The 21850-nt window shown below is 46.5% G+C and overlaps 1 protein-coding gene across 7 annotated transcripts in view; it reads right to left on the reverse strand.

Annotated features, from left to right (window-relative positions):
• Positions 1–21850, reverse strand: part of CPPED1 (calcineurin like phosphoesterase domain containing 1) — a 97981-nt gene that overhangs the window by 21239 nt on the left and 54892 nt on the right. For 5 of the 7 annotated variants that reach the window (XM_079121417.1, XM_079121418.1, XM_079121421.1 and 2 more), the window contains exon 3: positions 11537–11959. The exons of 1 other annotated variant lie outside the window; for it this stretch is intronic. In XM_079121417.1, coding sequence (XP_078977543.1) covers positions 11537–11959 — 423 coding nt within the window. Of the gene's footprint in view, positions 1–11536; positions 12024–21850 lie in introns of all 7 variants that reach the window. One more of the 7 variants, XM_079121422.1, reaches the window with a different exon arrangement.

Raw genomic sequence — 21850 nt, forward strand, 5'->3', positions numbered from 1 at the left:
ATACAGAGGTCAACGTGACAGTAAGGAATATGCCTGACCTACCCCGAGAGCTCCCAAGAGACGCCGAGTCTCCAGCAAGATACGACACTCAGTCACAGGCAGCCTTACCAAAGCAACTTCAGTTCCATAAAAATGAAACTGCGTGAACAGCTTTAGGCATAAAACCAAGTTTATGGCAGTAGCATTTATCACGAAGAAGAGGTGGAAATGGCCTACCTGTCCAATAGTGGCCAAAGAGTTAAAGGAACACAATATGTCACAGCAGTGCTTTGGAGAATGTTTTTAAATGACACAAGATAATGCTTTGCATGACATCATCTTATCCTTTCAAAATGCTCATTTGACATGATGCCAGCTTTATGAAAAGAAAGTACTTATTGATAACAAGAAAATGGTAACGAACGGGCAGCTCAGAAACCAGGCTACCTGCAATCTTCCAACCTGTGCACCCAGAGATGGTGCCTGCATGTGACACCACAAACTACGCTAAATATGAAGCCCGTGAACATGGCGTGGTGTGTGTGTGTGGGATGGGGGAGGGTGGCTGGTGAATGAGGTGCTGGCAGGGTAGACACACACTCAAATTCCTGAGAAGCCAATGATCACACAATTGATGAATTCAGAAAGAGACCCTCAATGAAATCGAGCCTCAGTGCGGCTGCTCTCGATGTCAAGCACAGGGCTCCGTCCGAGAGTTCTTCCCAGGTAACGTAGGCAAGGGAACCGTCAACAGGTCCCTGTCCAGTCTGAGTTGTGCATACCAGCAGTAAGAGCCGACATTTTGCCAGACACAAGCTGGAATAATAAACTGGCTGGCGTAGTTTTTCTCTTTCCTCAAGAGATGAGGAAACATTTGAGATGTTATATCTCAAATCAAGTGTTATGATCCCTTTAATCGCTATTTTCTGGAGCCATGGTCCCCTTGTCAAGTGAGTTTTTCCTGGCGGCCATAATCCTCTGCTAATGTGTCCACCTGGCCAGGTGAGCAGAACGCAGAGGCTGCATAAACCTTAATTTCAAGAAAGATCACAAACGGCATTTTAGTTGTAGAAGACACAACTCCTGTGTGAAGGTTTCTGAGGAGGAACTGAGAGGCTTACTCTGGAGGGTCAAAGGGGAATCCAGCTCTGAGCAGGTTCCTTGGAGCCTCCCTTAGCATGCACCCCTCTGGGTGTCTGGCTGCTAAGCTTCCCTGGCTGGCCGGAGTGCTCCTCCTCCTCGGGTTCCTGCAGAACTCTGGTGGACAGGGGCCCAGTGGGAGAGCAGATGGGCCCTGACCCACACAGGGGAGCTGGTTCCTTCCTGCTTGCCGTCAGTGCTTGGTCCAGGCACGTTCTGCTCATCGACGCGCTGAACAGCAGCATCGTTACGCATGTGGCCCAGAGCCAGGGCCAGGCCCTGAGCACAGGCTGCCACTTCCCAGCTGAGGATGCTGATCCCATGTCCTGGGCCTCACCTTCCTTATCTACAAAATGAGAGCAAGGGTACTTGTCATGTAGTATTTACCAAGGGATAGCGATTATTATGTGAATACAGTGTTAACAGAGTTTTTAAGGACACAGGAGACAAAGCTGAGCTGCCAGGAAGCTAGTTATTACCCTGTGAACTTTATACCCACTTGGGGCCCTATGGAACCTCTGCAGGGACAGGAGACCTCAATGTGGCCAGCAGAGAAAGGGAGGAATCGACACAGGCAGAAAGACGAGGGTTCCTACTCTGGCCACTCAGAAGCACCAAAGGGAAAATGTGTCCATTAAGCATCAAGTAATCTAACACTAAGTCATTCAAAATATTTTTCATCAGCGGCAACATGGAGGTACTAACAGCAGTAACTAGTACCACTGAGCCCCTGCCAGGAACCACCGTGCCCACAGACTGACCCTGTCATCGATCCTGGACACCACTGTCTCCGCCTCGCAGCTTCGTGATCTGAACGAACCCTCGGCCCCTAGGATCTGAGCCTGTGTGTGGTGCGTGGAGGGATGGGGGTGCCCCGTGGGGTGTTTGTATAGGCTGTGGCACCAGTGAGAGCCGCGACAGGTGGTAACAGCCAAGCTGACCACTGACCACGGATCCTGAGGAACCTGTTCATCTCCCGCATGGAGGAGGGGGGCTCCTTTAGGGCCTCCAGTGGCAACGGGAAGGAGTAGTTTGGAGATTATAGCCCCTGCAGGGAGACAAGCAGACCACGAGGCTCCTCCTGGCTATTGCAGTGTCATGCCTGTCCTGACACGGCCTCTTCCACCTGGACAGCTGTACTGCAGGCAGTGGCCCTCACCTGGACTTCAGCTGCATAAGGAAGGCACCTTAAGGAGGGGAGATGGTGAAGAAAATTATTTTCCAATATTGAAGAAGTCTTAAAAGATGGAAAGACCTCCCTTCCATGTTCTTGGAAAGGCAGAATCAATACTGTCAAAATGGCCATGCTACCTAAAGAATCTACAGATCCCATGTAATCCCCAATCAAATGCCAATGACAGTCTTCACAGAACTAGAAAAAACAGTCTTTAAGTTCATTTGGAAGAATAAGCGATCCAGTACTTCTGAGCAAGAAGAGTGATGCGGGAGACACCACAAAACCTGATCTCAAATTATGCCACAGAGCAAAAAATCACACTAAGAGAAATCATACCCCAGTACAAACCCAGCAGTGGATTGGCATCAAAACAGACTTGAAGACCACTGAAACAGAAGACACGGAGACACAGCCACATAGACAGCCATCTGATACTTGACAAAGGCGTCGAAAATATACGCTGGAAAAAAAGGTAGTCTTTTTAACAAATGGTGCTGGGAAAACCGGATGTCCACATGTAGAAGAATGAAATTAGGTCTCTATTTCTCATCCTGTACAAAACTCAAATCAAAATGGATCAAAGGCTTAGGAATTAGACTAGAAACATTGCAACCACGGGAAGAAAACAGAGGGTCGACATCCCATCATAGAGGCGCAGGCACTGACTTTGTCAACAAGACCTCTAAAGGGTGAGAAATAAAGCCAAGAAACAAGGAGGGAGGTGCCATCAAATGAAAAAGTTTCTGCAGAGCAAAGGAAACGACCAAGAGTGTGAAGAGAGAGTAGAGAATGAGAGAAAACCTTGGCCAGCTATTCCTCTGACAGGGCATTAAAATGCAGAATATATAAAGAACTCAAAGAACTTAATGCCAAAAAACCCAAATGGCCCACTAATAAGTGTCAAAAGTACTCAACATAAACTTCTTCAGAGAAGAAACACATATGGCCAACAAATACATGAAAAATATTAAGCATCTCTAGCAATCAGGGAAATGCAAATCAAAACTACACTAAGATTTCGTCTCACTCTGGTCACAATGGTTGTTATCAAGAGTATAACAACAAATGCTGGTGAGGACGTTGGGAAAAAGGTACACTCACACGCTGCTGGTAAGATTGCAAATGAGTACAACCACTCAGGAAAGCAGTATGGAAATTTCTCAAAAAACTAGGAGTGGAATCACAATATGACTCAGTTTTCCCACTTCCCAGTTTTTATCCAAAAGAACTAAAATCAGCACCCCATAGTGATACAGCCACTTCAATGTTTATAGTGGCACAATTTACAATACTCAAATTATGAAATCATCTCAGGTGCCTGCCCAACAAATTAATGGATCAAGAAAATGTGGTCTATATACACAATGGAATTTTACTCAACCAAGTACTCACTTACTTTAAAGTGAAATTGCAGCATTTGCTGGAGAATGGAGAACATCATGCTAAATGAAATAAGCCAGACTCAGAAAGTCAAGAGTTGGACATTTTCTCTCACATGTGGAAGCTAGAGCAAAAGAAGGGAAAGAAGGGAAAGAAGGTGGCGACGGTGGGGGTGGGAGGAATCAGACACCATAAATGTATGGGGAGGTCAGTGGCATAGAAGGACATCAAGAGGGAGGGAGGAAGGGCAGGAAAGGGGAGGCAATAAAGAATGAATTTAACAAGATCACATCATATGCATAGAAGAGTACACCACAGGGGATTCCACCGTTATGTGTATGTAGGATGTACTAATCAAAAATAAGCAAACAAGCAAAAGGAAGATTGGTAGAGCAACGGACTGAAATCAAAAATTCCATGCATGTATGATCTTGTCAACATGAACCCAACTGCTAAGTATAACTATCATGCTTTAATGAAAACAGAACTATCAGGCCATGAAAAGCGACCTTCCTTCCTCTCACATGCCTGTGAAATTCAAAATGAACTTGAGGCTCTATGGCTCCTCCCAACTTATGACCAGCGGTTTCCTCAGCTGCACCAGAGACACCTAAGAAGCACCTTCATGGTGGTTAAGAGAGGTGTACAGAACCATGTCTGGTCCCTCAGGCGCGTCACCTAAATGTGCTATTCTTTGACTTTCAAACCTGTTGTCAATGCACACTTTTTTTTTTTTTAAGCAAAATTAAAAAAGTGATGACGTGAAAGCAATTTCCAGCATACTGTACACGATGACCTTCTAGATTCATACTTGCATTGCTGGAATTAGTGTGAGGTCTGGGGTGAAGACCTTTCCAATGAAGGTAAGTCCAGTAAATTAACTAGTAGAAGAAGCGAGGCTGCTTTGCTAAGATGGGTGCTCTGGGCTGAGTGTCCCCACCAAACTCATGCTGAAACTTATCTCCACTGTGAGCAATTAAAAGGTTAGGAACTTAATCCAACTGTGGTATCTGGAGGTAGGACCTTTGGAAAATGACTAAGATCAAATAAGGCCATGAGTATGGGGCCCTGATCCAATGGGACTGTGGCTTTGTAAGAGGAGAGAGAGGGAGGACATTTGCCTCCTCACATGATGACCTGTACCACCTCTTGACTGCAGAAAACCCTGGCCAGCAAGAGGGACCTCATCAGATACAGCCACCTGATGCTGAACTTTCTTGCCTTTGAGACTGTGAGCCAAAGAAACCTTTATTTATTTAACAAGTACTTTGTCTCTGGTATTTAATTGTAGCACAGGAAAACAGATTAAAACACTAGGGATATTGGGAGTTTACAAAGGAATCTTACTGCTCAGTTCAAAATGACACTAATTGCTATTTTTAAAACATGACCTAACAAAGGTATAATATTTTGACTTCGTAAACCAAGACGCTGCTGTTTCCCAGGCACTGAAGGCTCCTTTTCGAAATGTTATAATGGAATTTTTCAACATTTCATTTTTTATTGTTGATTTTTAGTTTAAGAGTGATCTGTAACCCTATAGGCCTCTGCCTGTTTTGCTCTTCCCTCTGGCCTCAGTGTGTAGCATGGGGCCCCTGCTCTTTGCTGCACGGATAAATGCTGATTCAACTTCAGGAATCAGCAGCACACACTGGCACATGCCAGATTCTTAATTTATAAATATTTTACCATCAGAACTTGATTTTAACTTTAATGAGCCCAACTGTTAAGGATACCTCCAAAGTGAGAAACATGATCCATCACTCACAGCAGACGCAGCTGCAGCAGTTAGCCTCTTATCTGGGCTTACAGTGACTCAGACACAGACATCGGTGACGAGAGCATGATGTTCTCTGGTGAAGGGATCAAAACATGGCACAGACCAAACCTGGGAACATGAATTCATGCCAAGTCCAAGAAAATAAAGAGCACAAAATTCCTCTGGTTGATGTGTGCCCAGATACTCTGATTCTATGGATGCTTAAAAAGGGTCTCACTAGAAAGTTGGTTAAAATAGGAAAATAGGAACTATCACCAGGAGTGTGCTTTTTTTTTTTTTTTTTTCCTTTAAACTGCCCTTTGAGTGAGGGCACAGACATTGTTTGTCAGATTGGGAAAAACCCTATGAAATTACACTTTCAAAGGTTGTTGACCAACACAGTAAATGGTGAGGTGTGTGCTTTAAAAAAATTAATCAAGCCTGTAGCTAAATTTCCTAACAATTTTTCATCTAGTACAGTGGTTCCCGCCCTTTTAAACTAGAAGCTCCTATTCATACGGCTAAAATTACACATTCTGCACCTACACTCAGGAGTCCTGGGCTCAAAACCCAGTCTATTTTCTTGCATATCCCAGGAGCCAAGAGGAATTTTTCTGGCTTCTAGTCCTGTAGCCTGCATGGCGCAAGGATTTAATCCTTCCTTTTCCAGTTTGCAGTGTTGTGTTAGCAAACTGCTGGCCAGTCCTGGAAACAGACCTGCCTCTTCCTGCCTGAAGTCTCATGTCAGCCCCCTGAAAGAAGGATGCCGGTACCTTTGGGGTGAGAAGACCGATCCAGCTAACATGTAAGGCAATCTGCCCACTGTAGAGCCCCAACTAAGTTCAGGGTCATATAACCACAAAAACACCTTCACTGAGAGCTTGTTTGGAGCGGGGCATGGTGCCAAGTATTTCTTAACATGCCTCACTTTGATTCTCAGGCCAACCCTTCCCGGTTGGGATGAGCACCCTCATTTTCAAAGTGAGAAAACAGAAAAGAGTGTCCCATGCCCTGGTCCAGGAAGCACACCTGGGGCAAGGAGGCTGAGGCCTGTGTGCAGCCAGCTATGTTACCTGGCCTCTCCCCTCCTGTCAGCCACACACCGTCTCCCTGTGCCACTCTACACTCTCCCTTCTCTGTATACCACCCATACTATTACTGTCTTACTCTCTGTCTGTAAATTGGTGAGCTAGTTATCCTTTTACTTTATGTGTTAAAATGGAACACCAAAGAATAAGGGATTTTAAGCACCCCCATGGATCTCCCCATCCTGCCTCCACACCCAAATTGCATCGTGGGTCCCCAGGGCAATGTGTGCCTCACCTCGCTCACCCTCCACTGAGGATCAGAGGGGCCTGGGTTGGACAGGCCCTTCAGTGAGCCAGGCCATTGCCATAACAGGGCCACCAGACACATCCTGGGATCAGACCTACACACAGTGTACCAAATGTGCCTACGTGTGTACAAGGTTTCAAGGGGAGCAAGAGCATCACACTGCAGAGTTGAGTAGCGGCCACAGAGACTGCAGGGCCATAATGCCCAAAATATTGACTGCCTGATCCTTTTCAGGAAAAATCTGTGGACCTCTGTTCTAAGTGACATGTTTTCCACCTGAGAGTTAGCTAGTAAACCCAAACCATAGGGGTTGTGGACATAGCAGTGTGTTTTGCTGAAGCAGATTTGAATCAAGCCTAATTCCTCTCCAGTCAATATTTCTTTATTATGGGGGTGCTATTATGTGACTGTCTTGGCTCAGGGCTGGGCTTGCAGAGGTGAATAAAGCTGGGACCTGCTGCCTGGAGGAATCAGGATAGAAGCAATTTCAATACAAGTGGGCAAGATGTTAGAGTGGGAGTTGATGTTTTCTTCTTCCTATAGACCTTCTTCCCTGACCTTTATGTTCTGTAAAACTTTGAAATTCTACGACCATAACCCTGGGTTAAGATTTCTCTCTCCAGCTCCCTTTCTCTCATTTTTTTTTTAAAGCATAAATACTAGAGATGAAATTCTCATTCTGTGAAATTACCCATTAACTTTTGCAGGAAAGATCAACTTACTGGGATTTTTTTCCCTAATTGCCAAATTTGCTTCAAGCTCTTTAATATACAGTTCAAATCTCTATGTTGAGAATAAAAAAAAGAACAGGTATTAAGATGTCAGGGGAAAAACTGTCAGTTAAAGAGCTGGATGTTTTCTTTTTATGGAAAAATTATTACTAAAAATTATTATGAGTTTGATAACACTACCACGTGCAGGTGACTACAATTCACCAAATTAAATGCAGTATAAATCCAGGGAACTCGTAAGCGTGAGGTTGAAGAGTGCAATTAGAGAGGACCTCAGAGTCATGCGTCTCTGCCTTCCTACATTTCTGAAACCCCATTTAATGACCAAATCACTATCACTATCACCATTTTAAGTTATGAATTCCTGTGGACATCCATTTTCTGGCTCATAGACACTTGTCTTTTCAGACTGAGTTTTTAAATGTCAATCCACATTAACTGGGTCACATAATAACCTTCCACAGCAAGAGGATGAGGAATGGAGATGAATCCAGTTTCCACCAGGGTTTCATTATCTCCTATCTGTCTTTGCAACTCCAATGAGGTATCAGTTGAATTAAGGGGAAAACCAATTTCTATATCCCTTGGATGTGATGAAATTGATTATCCTGAGGCAGAACAAAAGAAGACAGAAAATAACAGGTGCCACTTCACATCTGCGAATCTCTCCTGCCTTGAGATCTGTTTATTTGTACCAGTTATTGACAATGTTTTTGTATCATACAAAGAAGGTTTTTTCTTATTGAGCTTCAAAAGTAGAAACAGGGTGCATCTGTTTCTAGGGAAACCTGAGCATGGAAGCCGTTTGGGTGTCGAATCACAGAGTACATTCCTACATGCACGGTGGCCCACTGTATAGTGACATCCTTTCCTCCTCATTTACCTCATCCCATTTAAAAAAAATTAATGCGAACAATGGGAGATGATTGTTGATGCTCATTATTAAATCATTTATTCATCCCACACAATGATTCGGAATTATTCATTACACTCGCTGGAAGGAAGAGGGCTCTGCCTCCATGATGGCTTGGGGAGGGATGTGTTCTTTAAAAGGATATTTTATAACAACACAATTATCATAATTAAAAGCTACACTGATAGTCTGATGAGCGGTTGACACAGTTGTGAGTACTGGCATTTTAGCACAAGGAGATAAATGAGACTGGAATGGTATTGGGGATAATATTGCTGTGGGGGACTGAAGGGGACATTGAATACCATCTGCCATCCCCACTCCGATTCTATCATGGTCTTTAAGTTAATGAATTTTGTAAAACATGAGCTGAACTTCAGCTTTACACAGTGAGTTCCAACTCTGTTGCTGTTTCCCCAGCCGCTGTCTATATTCTGACCTCTGGATATGACTGTCCCCACAAGGGCCTGCCCACCTGCGCCTCCCAGCCCAGCAGGTCATAGCCTGTGGCCCCTGCATCAGCACCTAAATGGCATCTTTCCACTCAGGGTGCTCAGTCTTGTTTTGTGTCTGTGGGTCACTGAGCAAAGTGCCTGGCTTGGCAAGCCACTCAGACAGGGGACAGCAGCAAGGGCTTCCACCTCTCTGGCTCTCCCTGTGAAGCAGGTTCAGGGGAAGATCCTAAGGCCAGTGGCCAAGAGGAGGCACCTTCTCATCCTCAAAGGTGGTGCCTGGGGGAGAAGAGGGGAGGAAACACTTGGAGAGCAGCCCTTGAAGGCCCCAGGGTGGATGGGGGCAGAGGAGAAGCCTGTGCGTGCGCATGGCCAGGGAGGCTGTGGGTCGGGGACTGATGGTCTGAACATACCTTAGGAAGCTGTGCTGGGGCTCTGTGGGGCCCAGGTTGGGGCTGCACAAGGACGGGGCTGCACGTCAGCCCAGGGCAGGAGTGTCAGCAGGTACTCCCCTCCCTTCCTCACTCCACAAGCACGGCTGGAACCTGGGTGTGAGCAGGTTCTGAGCCGGCCTCTGAAGGCAGAGGACAGAACCCTGAGCTGGGTTCCCGAGCAGCACCTGGAGGGGCTGACTGCCTAGGGAGGCATTAGGACACATGGACACTTAGAAACCCATCAGCGGGTGCTGGCATGGAGGAAAGCAGAGGAAGAACTGGGAAGGGGACTCCACACCGAAGCGACTGAGGCTGAGAGGGCTTGGCTGAGTGATGGGAGGCAGGGACTTCTGGGAAAGGTATGGCGAGGAGCTGGGCATGTGCGGGGAGGGGCGCCCAGGAGCCTCAGGCTGTGGGCTGCACCTCCTGTGGCTGCTGCGGGGGGAATGCACAAGGGGAAGAGTGAACCTGGTTCAGAGCTGCTGCCGGACCGGATGAACACAGTGGCCCGGAGAAGTGAACAGCCTGGACAGAGATGAGGAGGTGGAACCAAAGGGATGTGGCATGTCAGAGTGCCCCAGAGGGCCCCTGTGGGATGCAGGACCGTCCAGATGCCAGGGCCTGATGCCACAAAGAGTGGGCCAAGGACCAACCCCTGCTGTCTCGTGCTTACCAAGTGGCCTCCTGATTATAATGTGGCTTCCCACAGAGCCCCTACAGGAAGAGGGCTAGGGACAGGGCTTCGTCCTGCCCCAGTGGGTCCGTCGGCGCTGTAGTTGTGGTTATCGGCCTCTGTGAGCTGGGGCGACTGGCGTTCACCGGGGAGACACACCCGCTCTGGGGCGGGGGGCAGATGACTAGGGTCTGGATGTTCCGCTCCTCTCCGGGGCTCTTGGTGACGGCTGGTGGGGTTCTCCCAAAGGAGCTCCAGAAGCACTGAGGGGTGCTCGTGGGCAGCACATGCTCTGTCCTAGGATGGGAAACCCTTCTAGAACCACATGCTGCTCAAGACCTGGCTGGCAGGAGTCAGGGCAGGGTGGCGCCTGCACTGCTCGCCGCTTGGTGGCATTAAACGGCCTCCTGGCTTTATCCTGTTATGAAACAGTCACCGCGGTGGCACTGATGCCATCCTGACACTGCCTCCTTGGCATCAGGACGGTTTTCTGCACCAATTCAAGCATGGCGTAACATTTCAAAGGCCTTTAATAGAAGTTTTCAACTTCATCTCCGTGGAACAGTTGGAAGATGTCTCCAATAATAGGAGCTTTTTGTAAAATGTCTCAAAAACACAGAAGGGCTTATTGTACCTTTCGTGAGTACAGACATTCAAAACTCAAAGATGAAATGAGGAGCAGCACGGTTGTTTTTAAGGAATGCCTGCTGCTGGGTCAGGCCAACTCCTTTCCCTCCCCCACAACAGAGAAATGAAGACATTTACATTTCAGAATATTTGATACAAGTAAGCCCTGGAAAGATCGGAAAGGAGGAACCAGGGCCAAGGAAAGACACACAACAGTTGTCAGAGCGGGAACCCTGCCAAGCCCTGGGGTAACTTGGGGAGTTGGCAGACACTGCTCCTCTGGAGAAGGCCCTGGAGGGACTCCCGGGAGGAGAAACGAGGCCAGGGCTAGAGTCACAGAGTGCACCATCCACTGGAAGCTGAGGTCTCACTTTCAAAAATGGGGTGTCTTCATTTAGTGTGTGTAGACGCATGCGGCCCGTGCCACGGGCTGAGAGTCTACGGGAGGGTGACACCGTGCCCTGCGTCTCTCTACCCTGGCTCGGGGAGAGAATGCGACCCACCTCATCAGAGGCACACTGACGGGCCCTGGAACCCACCCGTCAAAGCCACATCTCAGGACTTCCTGGGTTAAAGTGGGGAAGCCTGACTCTTAAGGACTACCTGTCCTCCAGCTGGTCTCTGCTTCCCTGGCTCCTACACCTCCTGAGGCACCCCCTCCCCGGGGCCCCATCTTCAGCTGTGAGCGGCTGCCACGTGCTACTGCTCCGGGGCTCCCAGACACTCCGGAGCCTGCTCTTCCACTGGCCGTGGCCCTGCTGAGAGCGACGCCTAGCTCCTAGGCTGACAGCATCAGGTGGCCCGTCCACAGCCATAGCCAGCAAGTGGCAGAGTGGGATGGAGCCCAGTCTCACCCACAGCCTGTCCTCTCTCCCCTCTGCCAGGCTGCCAGAGGGTGGAGAAGGATGGGAACCCCTCTGCAGCCTTAGGGCCTACCTGCTTTGGTGAACTTGTCTGCCATCTCCTTCCGCACGGACCTGGTGAGGTTGAAGTAGTCGTCGTCCTCGTCGATGCTCTGCAAGAACAGCGGGATGTGCTGGAAGACAATGGCGTGCTGGCACCTCCGCTGCACAGCAAGGCTCAGCTGCTGGTCCAGCCACAGGTCCTGGGCCTGCTTCAGGGCGGGGCACCTGGAGGCATCGTACAAGAGCTGGGAGTTGAGCACCAGGAACAGGACGCCGCCGACCCAGAAGCTGAAGTAGTCGTCGCCCCAAGTCTGGCAGAACTCCTCAATAGTTTCGGCTGTGGGGACGTTACCCACGTCATGGTTGCCACTGACGAGGACCAGTGGGATCTCCCTGTCGACGGTTCCCAGCACTCGCTGAAGGTCCTTGGTCTGTTCCTTCCGCCAGGGTGTCCCTGGAAGAGTGAAGGCCACATCCTGAGCGGGCTGGAGGCTACTTGGGTCTTCACTAACATAAAACTAAGAGACAAATAAATGTACAGATTCACTTGACAGGCATGTGGAAACTGCAAGAAGTAGTCGCCTGTTAGGAGCAAATCAATAGGGGAGTTGGGAGTCCCTGTCCCTCCTCAGGATGACTCAGAAATTCAACGTCCACCTGGCCCTTTGCCCGCCATTGCTGAGTGCAGTTATGGAGTTGATCCTAAATTAAATATTAATGAAGGTAGATTTCTATCTGTCATTTCTATGAACACTGAATACAGAAGGTTCCAATGTCTCTCCTACCTCAATGGTGCAACACGTGCACCCTGTGACAAGTGGACCCAACTCTGAATACCAGTCCTGCACTGATGGTCATCCTTACAGACTGCCGCACCTTCCAAACTGAATGTCTAGATCAACGGGCACCTACATCGTGCCAAATGCCCTGGACACAGGAAGAGGCACTTTGTATCCTGCCCCAGGGTGAGGTGCAAGGTCCACAGCTTAATGCAGGACATTCTCCTCCGCCTAGCACAGGCCTCAGGATGGGAGTGGTTACTTGAACAGTGTTGGAAGATGTGTGGGTGACCAGGACCCTCCTCCTTCAGACTCTCATTTCCTGACTTTCTGGAGTAATCCACTAGAGCTTTAATAAATGGATTTTGGAATGACCAATTCAATTGCACATCTGTTTCTGGAGCCTCCCTGTGAATTCACTCGACACCTGTGCTCTGAGGGCCGAGGGTGGAGGCACTGACGCAGTTCCTGTGGGCTACTGGGAGTCAGAGGAGCCAGGAGCCAGACAACTGCTTGAGTGAGTCGCACCCATCTGTCTCTAGTGCTGTTAAGCGCTACTGAGAAAAACGGAGTGAGGCAGGCAAGGACACACCCATGTCAGTCCTGAGGAATGTGACTGTGCCAGGCAGACAGCACGAGAAAAGTGACAAAGAGCACTTCCCCGAAGGGAGGAAAACCCACCAGAGAAAGTGTCGCATGAGAGGACGCTGAACCCAAGGTTGCCCTGTGGGGGGCCCAGGTGAGAACATATTGTACGTTTCAAAATAAATATACGAATGCCGTGTGAACATTCCCCACACAGAGAACCCGTGAACATCTGAGGTGATGGGATGCTCAGTACCCCAATTTGATCAAAATATCACAGGGTACTCCACAAACAGGCACAACCATTATCTCTCAATTAAAAATAAATATAAAGGGAAAAAAATCCTCATGAAGCCATCACAGCTAAGACCACATGCAGAAACAAAGGAACTGAGTCTCAGTGACGAACAGCAGATGAGAAAGAGGGGCCGGCAGGCTAGGAGAGAAGTGGAAGAGGACGAATCATCTTGGAAATGGCACCTGCCAGGAGGTGGCCGTTAGCGAGATTTCCTTCACCAGGCGACTTGTGAAGAACATGTGCCCCAGCTGAACACCAAGCTCCCAAATTTCCATGCGAACTCCTTAACAGCACAGTTCAAACCCCCATGTCATCATTCCTTTCTTTTGGCCTGTTGACGTATATTAGCTTCCGAGAGACTTGGTTAAGTCGCTGCTGCGACTGTGGATCGATCATTCCTCCTTGTAATTCTGCCAAGTTTCATGTCATTTACTTTTAGTTACACTGTTAGACGCAGAAGAGATCAGAATTTCAATACCTCACCAAAATGTTTTATATATATAATCCTAATAAAATGCATAAATAAAGAGAAAAGAGAGAAGCAGAGCTATACTGATGCTACAGAAAGATCTTTAATATATATTAAGTTAAAAACATGAAGCAAGGAAGAATAAAATCACATGAATTTTTTAAAGGCTCACAGATATTTATGTTCATGGATAAAACACCTCCAAAGAGCCAAAGGATCGAACTCTGGTTAATTGTGGGAAATGGAGCAAGGGGTAGGGAGACCTTTTATCTTTTTCTTCCTTCCTTCTGTTCCCCAAGCTTGCAGAGAAAGAGAGAGGGCAAGATGGAGAGATGAGAAAGAAGAGAGAGGAGAGAGCAAAGGAGGGAGGGAGGGGCAGGGAGAGAAGTAGAAATGAGAGGATGGCAGGGCTTTTTTTTTTTTTTTTTTTTTAATAGAGGTGCTTCTTGCCCCAGGTCCTAGGGCTTAAAGAAGAGCAGAGGAGGTCAGCCAGGGATCTCTAGGAACTGGTAGGATATGCTTGGGAAAGCCTGCAGCCCAATGTCCTCCGCCCGGGAGAAGCAGGTCCTACCTGGCACAGGGGACAAGAAGCCATCTCTGGCAGTGGTGCTGGGTTCTGCCTATGGTCAGCTTCTGCTTAGGCTGGTCCAGGCTCCCCTGGGGTCTGTTCACAGGTGCCATGGACGATGTGGCTTCTTAGCTGAATCTGGACGGTGGGCATCTGTGTGCACTCAGGTGATCCCGAGACACCTCTGGGTGTTCCTTCCCGTGCAGACTCAGCTGAAAGGCACTCCATGACCAAGGCCAAATCATCACTCCTCTCTTTATTGGGTTTTCTAAAACACCCCAAAGCACCCCTAGTTTTCCTCTTTCCATTCACACTGCTTGGAGGGGTTCTCTGATGCTCAATGGCAGCCAATTCCCACTAGTGATTATGTGGCACTGTTCTAAGACCCTGCTTGACACAGACACAGCAGCTGGCTTTAGGGTTTGAACCTGGCAGTCTGGCTCAGGGTACTGCCTCATTATGGAGTCCTGGTCACAAGCAAAGCTGACTTCTGTCAGTCGCTTTAATCCACAGGACTCCATGATAGTCTGGGATGCAGAGACTCTCCCATTCCCGACTTTCAAGAGCATCCAGCTGGTCCTTCACACACTAAGGCACACGCAGGATGTTCGCATGTGAGTTAGTGACCATAAGCAGGAAAGGAAGGCCAACTCAATACTTGGGGGGGTGCCTTCCCTGTGGCGTTCTCCACGGTGAGGAACTGGGATTACATGGATGGGATGCTTGCTTCCATGGCTCAGATCACAGCCCTGGGAGAACCCAGACCTGTTGTAGACATGGAGCCCACTGCGTCTCCTCGCTCAGAGACCAGCCTTTCTTACACAGTTTTTCCAGCACTTTGCACACATCCCACGTCAAAGTGCTGGCAGTGGAGCTGGTGAGACCTGGACTTGGTCCCTGGCTCATGTCTTCTCTGAGCTGAGTGGCTTTGGGAAGGTCCTGGGTTCCTCTAGGTCTCCATCTCATCATGTGTGAGATGAGGATGACAATTCCCAAGCCCTGGAGCAGCCACAAGGTTCAGATCCAGATGTGTCCAGAGTTGGCTCTGAAAAAGGCTGCAAAAAACACCAGGTACCTTCCTGCCCCCACCCCCCAGACATAAGGAATTCTTCCTTTTTTATCACTGAGTGCACATAACAATCAATGAATCATTCTGAAGGAATGGAAGCATTTCCCAGGGATATAAGTAGTTTTTAGTTAGGAATTTAGAAGTAAAGGAGTGAATTCTGTATTTTGAAGAGCCAACTTCAATGGAAATATTCACACTGTATTTAATAAGCTCTCATTTGCATATACCAGAATCTCTTTAGGGTCAGAAATATTAATAACACCTTACCATTATTAACACAGCTCACAGTGTATTCTCGCACAGCTTCCTGACAACAGTCACAGTCTAAGCCAAACCTCACCAGCATCCTGAATGGGAGAGAGGGGAACCTGGCCAAGCTCCAGCAGGCCCTGCGCTTCACAGAAAGGAGATGCACCAAGAAAGGACAGGAAAGGTTACAAGAAAGGACTTCCAAGAGGGAAAGAGGATCATCCTGGGAAGGTCTTCAAGGTGGATGAGAGGCACTTGTCAGGGGGTGGCTAGAGAACAGGGACCCCAATGCCAATGCACTCCTGCCCCTGGCTGTGCAAAAGCCTGGGAGGGACTGACAGGGGCAATGTGGAAAACCACGAGGTGCTCAAAACATTAAAATTTTTCTTTTTCAAAGTGCAATGAGATAAAATAAAACCAGGGGGCAAAAATACTATAATAATTACAAAATATTTACATCATTGACTGCATTTTAACATGGCATGATAACAAGAAATGTATGATTTATTACTGTCAATAGCCATTAAGGCACAGATTATTATTTTGGTTGTGTTCCAAATAGCCCTAAAATACACCATCTAATAAAATCTCTTACCAAGACAGGAGAAACAAACACTCTTATGCTTATGAAGGACATTTAGGACATCTGTAAGACACACGGCCAACGGCACACTTGATGGTGCAAAGCCCACAGCTCCCCTCTCCCCTAGGCCAGGAAGGAGGTGAGCAGGCTGCCCCCAGCACTCTGGCAAGTCCTAGCCAGTGCAACACTGAGAAAAGGCACAGAGACTGAGAAGGAAGAAATAAGCGTGGCTACTCTGAAGACATGCCTGCCTCCATAGAAAAACCCCAAGAATCTCCAAAAACAAAGAGGTTCCTAGCACTGGTGAAATTAGCTTGGATGCAAGGTCAATATAAAAAAACAACTGCATTTCTGTATCTTAGCAATGAAGGACTGAAGTGTGATTAAAAATGGGAGGAAGACCTGCAGAGATGTTTGGCCAAAGAAGACAGGCAGATGGCCAGAACACACCAAAGATGCTCAACGTCACCAGTCACTAGGAAAACACACATCAAAACCACGCGACGCCATCTCCCTGAGGTGAGGATGGCTGTAGGAAACAGCAGACAATGGTGACAACGTGGTAATGGAAACCCTGGGCACTGCTAATGTCCAACTGGCAGTTCCTCGCAACACCAAAATTCAAATTACCAGATGACCTGCAAATCCTCCTTGTAGTTCAGTGCCTGAAAGAGCTGAAAACAGGGTCTTGAAACAGTATTTGTACACCTGTGCTCATGGCTGCATTATTCACAATAGTAGAACACGTGAGTAACCCGAGCACCCACTGACAGACTGCTGTGTGCATTTGAGCACACACATGCACACACACCAAACAAGGGAGCTCTGACGAATGCTACAAAATGGACGACTTTTAGGACATTATGCTAAGTGAAATAAGCCAGTCACAAAAAGACAACTATTGTGTGCGTCTACTCATACATGAGGCACAGAGTGGTCAAATTCACAGACAGTAGAAGGGTGCCTGCCACCAGGTGCAATGAGGGGAGAGGGAGTTGGTGTTTAATAGGTACAGTTTCCATTTGCAAGATGAAAAGTGTTATGGAGATGGACAGGGTGAGGGTTTGCATAGAAATATAAATACATTTAATACCATTAAACTGTATACTTAAAACTAGTCACAATGACAGCTCTTATGTCTATTTTATCACTATAAGAGGCAAACGAACTGCCAAAACCAAACCAAAACAAAGCATCTTTGAACCCCCCCACAGCTGGGACGTTGAGAGTAGCTGGAGGCAAGAGTCCAGCTCAGGGGACAGTTGTGCTGGGTGAAACCACACCCACCATCAGTCTACAGGGTTGGCATTTCAGGAAGAAGAAGGGGGCCTCTGAATTCCAAGACCACGAGTGGCCTTTTATGGGGGGTGTCCTCTGGGCACTACCCTCCCAGCTTCAGTTCTCTAGTCCCTAAAGTGGAAATCCTGCCACCTCCATTATGGAAATGCTCTTAAGACAAATGAGAGCCCACATTTAAGTGCTTGGCATGGAGCATGTACTCCCCGCCTTTCCCTTCCCAGGAGAGGGCAGCACAGGAGGGAGGCAGGCCTCAGGACACCCGAGATCTCCCTCGTACCTTTCTTACTCTCAGCTTGGCCCCAGTGCTGCTATGCAGGAAAGAAAGGCATGCTCGAGTGTGCTGACATCCTAGCCAGCGGTGGGGCCACGCCCAGTGCACATTTACCTGGCAGTCTGTCTGCTGTGGTGCTTGGAAGACTGGACTGTGCCATAGACAGAGGAGAAATGGAAGGGACAGGGCTAAGACACTCGTGATGAGGGTGACGCATGACAAAGACAAGAATTTCCAGTGCCAGCCCCAAGAAGTCTCGGGAAAGGGAGCTGGTGGTGTCCCTTCCTCACTTGTAGGTTGGAAATAGAGTAGTCAGAGCACCAACTACACAGTTGAGGTCATTACTACACTTTCCGGGGCAACCAGGAAACACTGATTCAGACTTTGATGATCCCATTACGTCCAGGGGCCCAGCATTGCTACTGACAAGTCTTTACCCAGCAGAAGCTACACAAGCATGATAAACAGGACTATTCACTGCAGAGTTGGCTGAGAAGGTGAGGTCTGAACTGGATCAAATGTTGCTTCATAGGGAACTGAGGCTGCATTCTACTGTGGAATAATGAACAGCCCTTGTGAGTGTGGAGCAGACAGAAGGGGCAGCACTGGGACCACATGCAGACCTCACCCTGAAGGTCCTGGGGCCTGGAGGAGGGGTTGGGTGAAAACAGGAAGTGGTAGGAGCTGGAAGGCACCACACTGTTGTTGAAAATAAAGCAGCAAGCTATTATGTTGAAAGACAGAAATAGCTAAAAAAATAATATGGCAAACCATTCAGTGATTACCCACGGCTGAGTCGGAAGGACAGAGAACATTTCAGTTTCCTTTAAAGTCTGATTTTTTTATAAGCATAAATTATTTTTATAATCAGAAAAATAGAGACATCTAAAATAGTCCCAAATGTGCTAAAATAAAATCTTTTTAGGTAAACAAGTATAAATATAATTTTAAGGGAAATAAATACAATACAAATGCCAAGGCTGACATATAAATCCAGTTCTTCAATCTCATAGGAAAAGTGGGGAAAAGAAAAGAGAAAGCACCAGAAAGGTGATGTTTAAACCTTCACAATGAGTAAGTTCAAGTAAAAATTTAAGCAAAACCGTGCTCAGGAAAAATTGTGAAAACAACTGCACTTCCGTAAAGATCTGAATGAAATCCAGCGCTGAAAAAGAAAGGGCTGGCCCGAGTCTCCTGAAGTTAGTTTAGTATTCCTGGTCTTGCTAAGTGGGAAGTGTGTGTCTTAATTTTAAATTATTATTGTTGTTCCCTTAAAGAGTCTAAAAAAATTACAACTTTTCCATAATAACCCTCCATTAGATATTTTTACAAAGCCTGAGATTTAAATGCACACACCATACAATTCACTTTCAAAGTGCATTACTCAACGGCATTTAGAAAAATCACAGCTATGGATCACCACCAAAATCAATCACAGGACATCTCCAACACCCCAAAAAGAAGAGTCACCCAGCAGCACTGTTCCCTATCCCCCTCAGCTCCCATCTGGCCAATCCCAAGTGACCACTAATCTGTCTTCATAGAAATAAACTCATTTAATACGTGATGTTTTGTGACCTATTTCTCCCTATGCACCTTGTTTTCAGGGTTCATCTGTTGTAGCCTGCTTTATTCCTCTGCTGAACGATATTCTACTGTAAGGACACACTGCATCCTACCTAGGTGATGGCATTAGAGTTGTCTGCACTTTGGGACTATGAGCAAGTTTTTATGCAGATGTGTACATTTCTCTTGGGCACACACTTAGGAATGAAATTGCCGGGTCATGCTGCGACCCTGCTTCTTTGTCTTCCAAAAGCACCATTTTACATCCTACCAGCATGAATGACGGTGCAGGGACCCACACCCTCACCAACACTTGTTTTTCATCCCTTTTTTGTGGCCAAGCTCGTCGTGTGAAATGAGACCTTCCGTGGTCTTCATTTGCATTCTCTAATGACGAATGATGCTGAGCATCTTTTCATGTGCTCATTGGCAACTTACATATTTTCTTTTGGAGACTGTCTACTCAGATCCTTTGACTATTTACCTTTCATTATTGAGTTGTAGGAATTCTTCATATATTTTGGATATAAGGCCTTTATCAGGTAAACGATTTCTAAGTATTTTCTCCCATTCTGTGGGTTGTCTTTTCATTTTTTTTTAAATTGTAAACAAATGGGATACATGTTGTTTCTCTGTTTGTACATGGAGTAAAGGCATACCATTTGTGTAATCATAAATTTACACAGGGTAATGTTGATTCATTCTGTTTTCTCCCCCCCACCCTTCCCACCCCTCTCTTCCCTATATACAGTTCCTCCTTCCTCCATTCTTGCCCCCCCACCCCCCATTATGTCTCATCATCCGCTTATCAGTGAGATATTCGTCCTTTGGTTTTTTGAGATTGGCTTATGTCACTTAGCATGATATTCTCCAATTTTATCCATTTGCCTGCAAATGCCACGATTTTCATTCTTTATGGCTGAGTAATATTCCATTGTGTGTGTGTGTGTGTGGTGTGTGTGTGTATATATATATCACAGTTTCTTTATCTATTCATCAATTGAAGGATATCTAGGTTGGTTCCACAATCTGGCTATTGTGAATTGAGAATATGAACATTGATGTGGCTGTATCTCTGTAGTATGCTGATTTTAAGTCCTTTGGGTATAGGCCAAGGAGTGGAATAGCTGGGTCAAATGGTGGTTCCATTCCAAGCTTTCTGAGGAATCTCCATATTGCCTTCCAGAGTGGCTGCACTAATTTGCAACCCCACCAGCAATGTATGAGTGTACCTTTTCCCCCACATCCTCGCCAACACCTATTGTTGCTCATATTCTTGATAATCGCCATTCTAATTGGGGTGAGATGGAATCTTACGGTAGTTTTGATTTGTATTTCTCTTATTACTACAGATGGTGAAGATTTTTTCATATATGTGTTGATTGCTTGTAGATCTTCTCCAGTGAAGTGTCTGTTCATTTCCTTAGCTGATTGGATTATTTGTATTCTTGGTGTAGTGTTTTTGAATTCTTTATATATTCTGGAAATTAATGCTTTAACTGAAGTGTGAGTGGCAAAGATTTTCTCCCACTCTGTAGGCTCTCTCTTCACATTGCTGATAGTTTCCTTTGCTGAGAGAAAGCTATTTAGTTTGAATCTATCCCAGTTGTTGATTCTTGCTTTTATTTCTTGTGCTATGGGAGTCCTGTTAAGGAAGTCTGATCCTAAGCCAACATGTTGAAGATTTGGACCTACTTTTTCTTCTATAAGATGAAGGGTCTCTGGTCTGATTTCAAGGTCCTTGATCCATTTTGAGTTGAGTTTTGTGCAGGGTGAGAGATAGGGGTTTAATTTCATTCTGTTGCATGTGGATTTCCAGTTTTCCCAGCACCATTTGTTGAAGTGGCTATCTTTTCTCCACTGCATATTTTTGGCCCCTTTGTCTAGTATGAGAAAATTGTATTTATTTGGGTTTGTGTCCAGAGCTCATTCCAATACTCCTCAAAGTATTCCATGAAATAGAAGAGGAGGGAACCCTACTAAACTCATTCTATGAAGCCAATATCACCCTGATACCTAAACCAGACAGAGACACATTGAGGAAAGAAAATTTCAGACCAATATTCTTTTTTTTTTTTTTTTGCAGTGCTGGGGATCAAACTCAGGGCCTTGTGCTTGTGAGGTGAGCACTCTACCAACTGAGCTATCTCCCAGCCCAGACCAATATCCTTAATGAACATTGATGCAAAAATTCTCAACAAAATTTTAGCAAATTGCATACAAAAATATATTTAAAAGATAGTGCACCATGATCAAGTGGGTTTTATCCCAGAGATGCAAGGTTGGTTCAACATCCGGAAATCAATAAATGTCATTCACCATATCAACAGACTTAAAGTTAAGAATCACATGATTATTTCGATAGATGCAAAAAAAGCATCGATAAAATATAGCATCCTTTCATGCTCAAAACACTAGAAAAAATAGGGATAGTGGGAACATTCCTTAACATTGTAAAGGCCATCTACGCTAAGCCCATGGCCAATATCATTCTAAATGGTGAAAAACTGAAAGCATTCCCCCTAAAAACTGGAACAAGGCAGGGATGCCCTCTTTCACCACTTCTATTCAACATCGTTCTTGAGACTCTAGCCAGAGCAATTAGACAA

Source organism: Sciurus vulgaris (assembly GCF_902686455.1).
Source record: "Sciurus vulgaris genome assembly, chromosome: 18".
Lineage (NCBI taxonomy): Eukaryota > Metazoa > Chordata > Mammalia > Rodentia > Sciuridae > Sciurus > Sciurus vulgaris.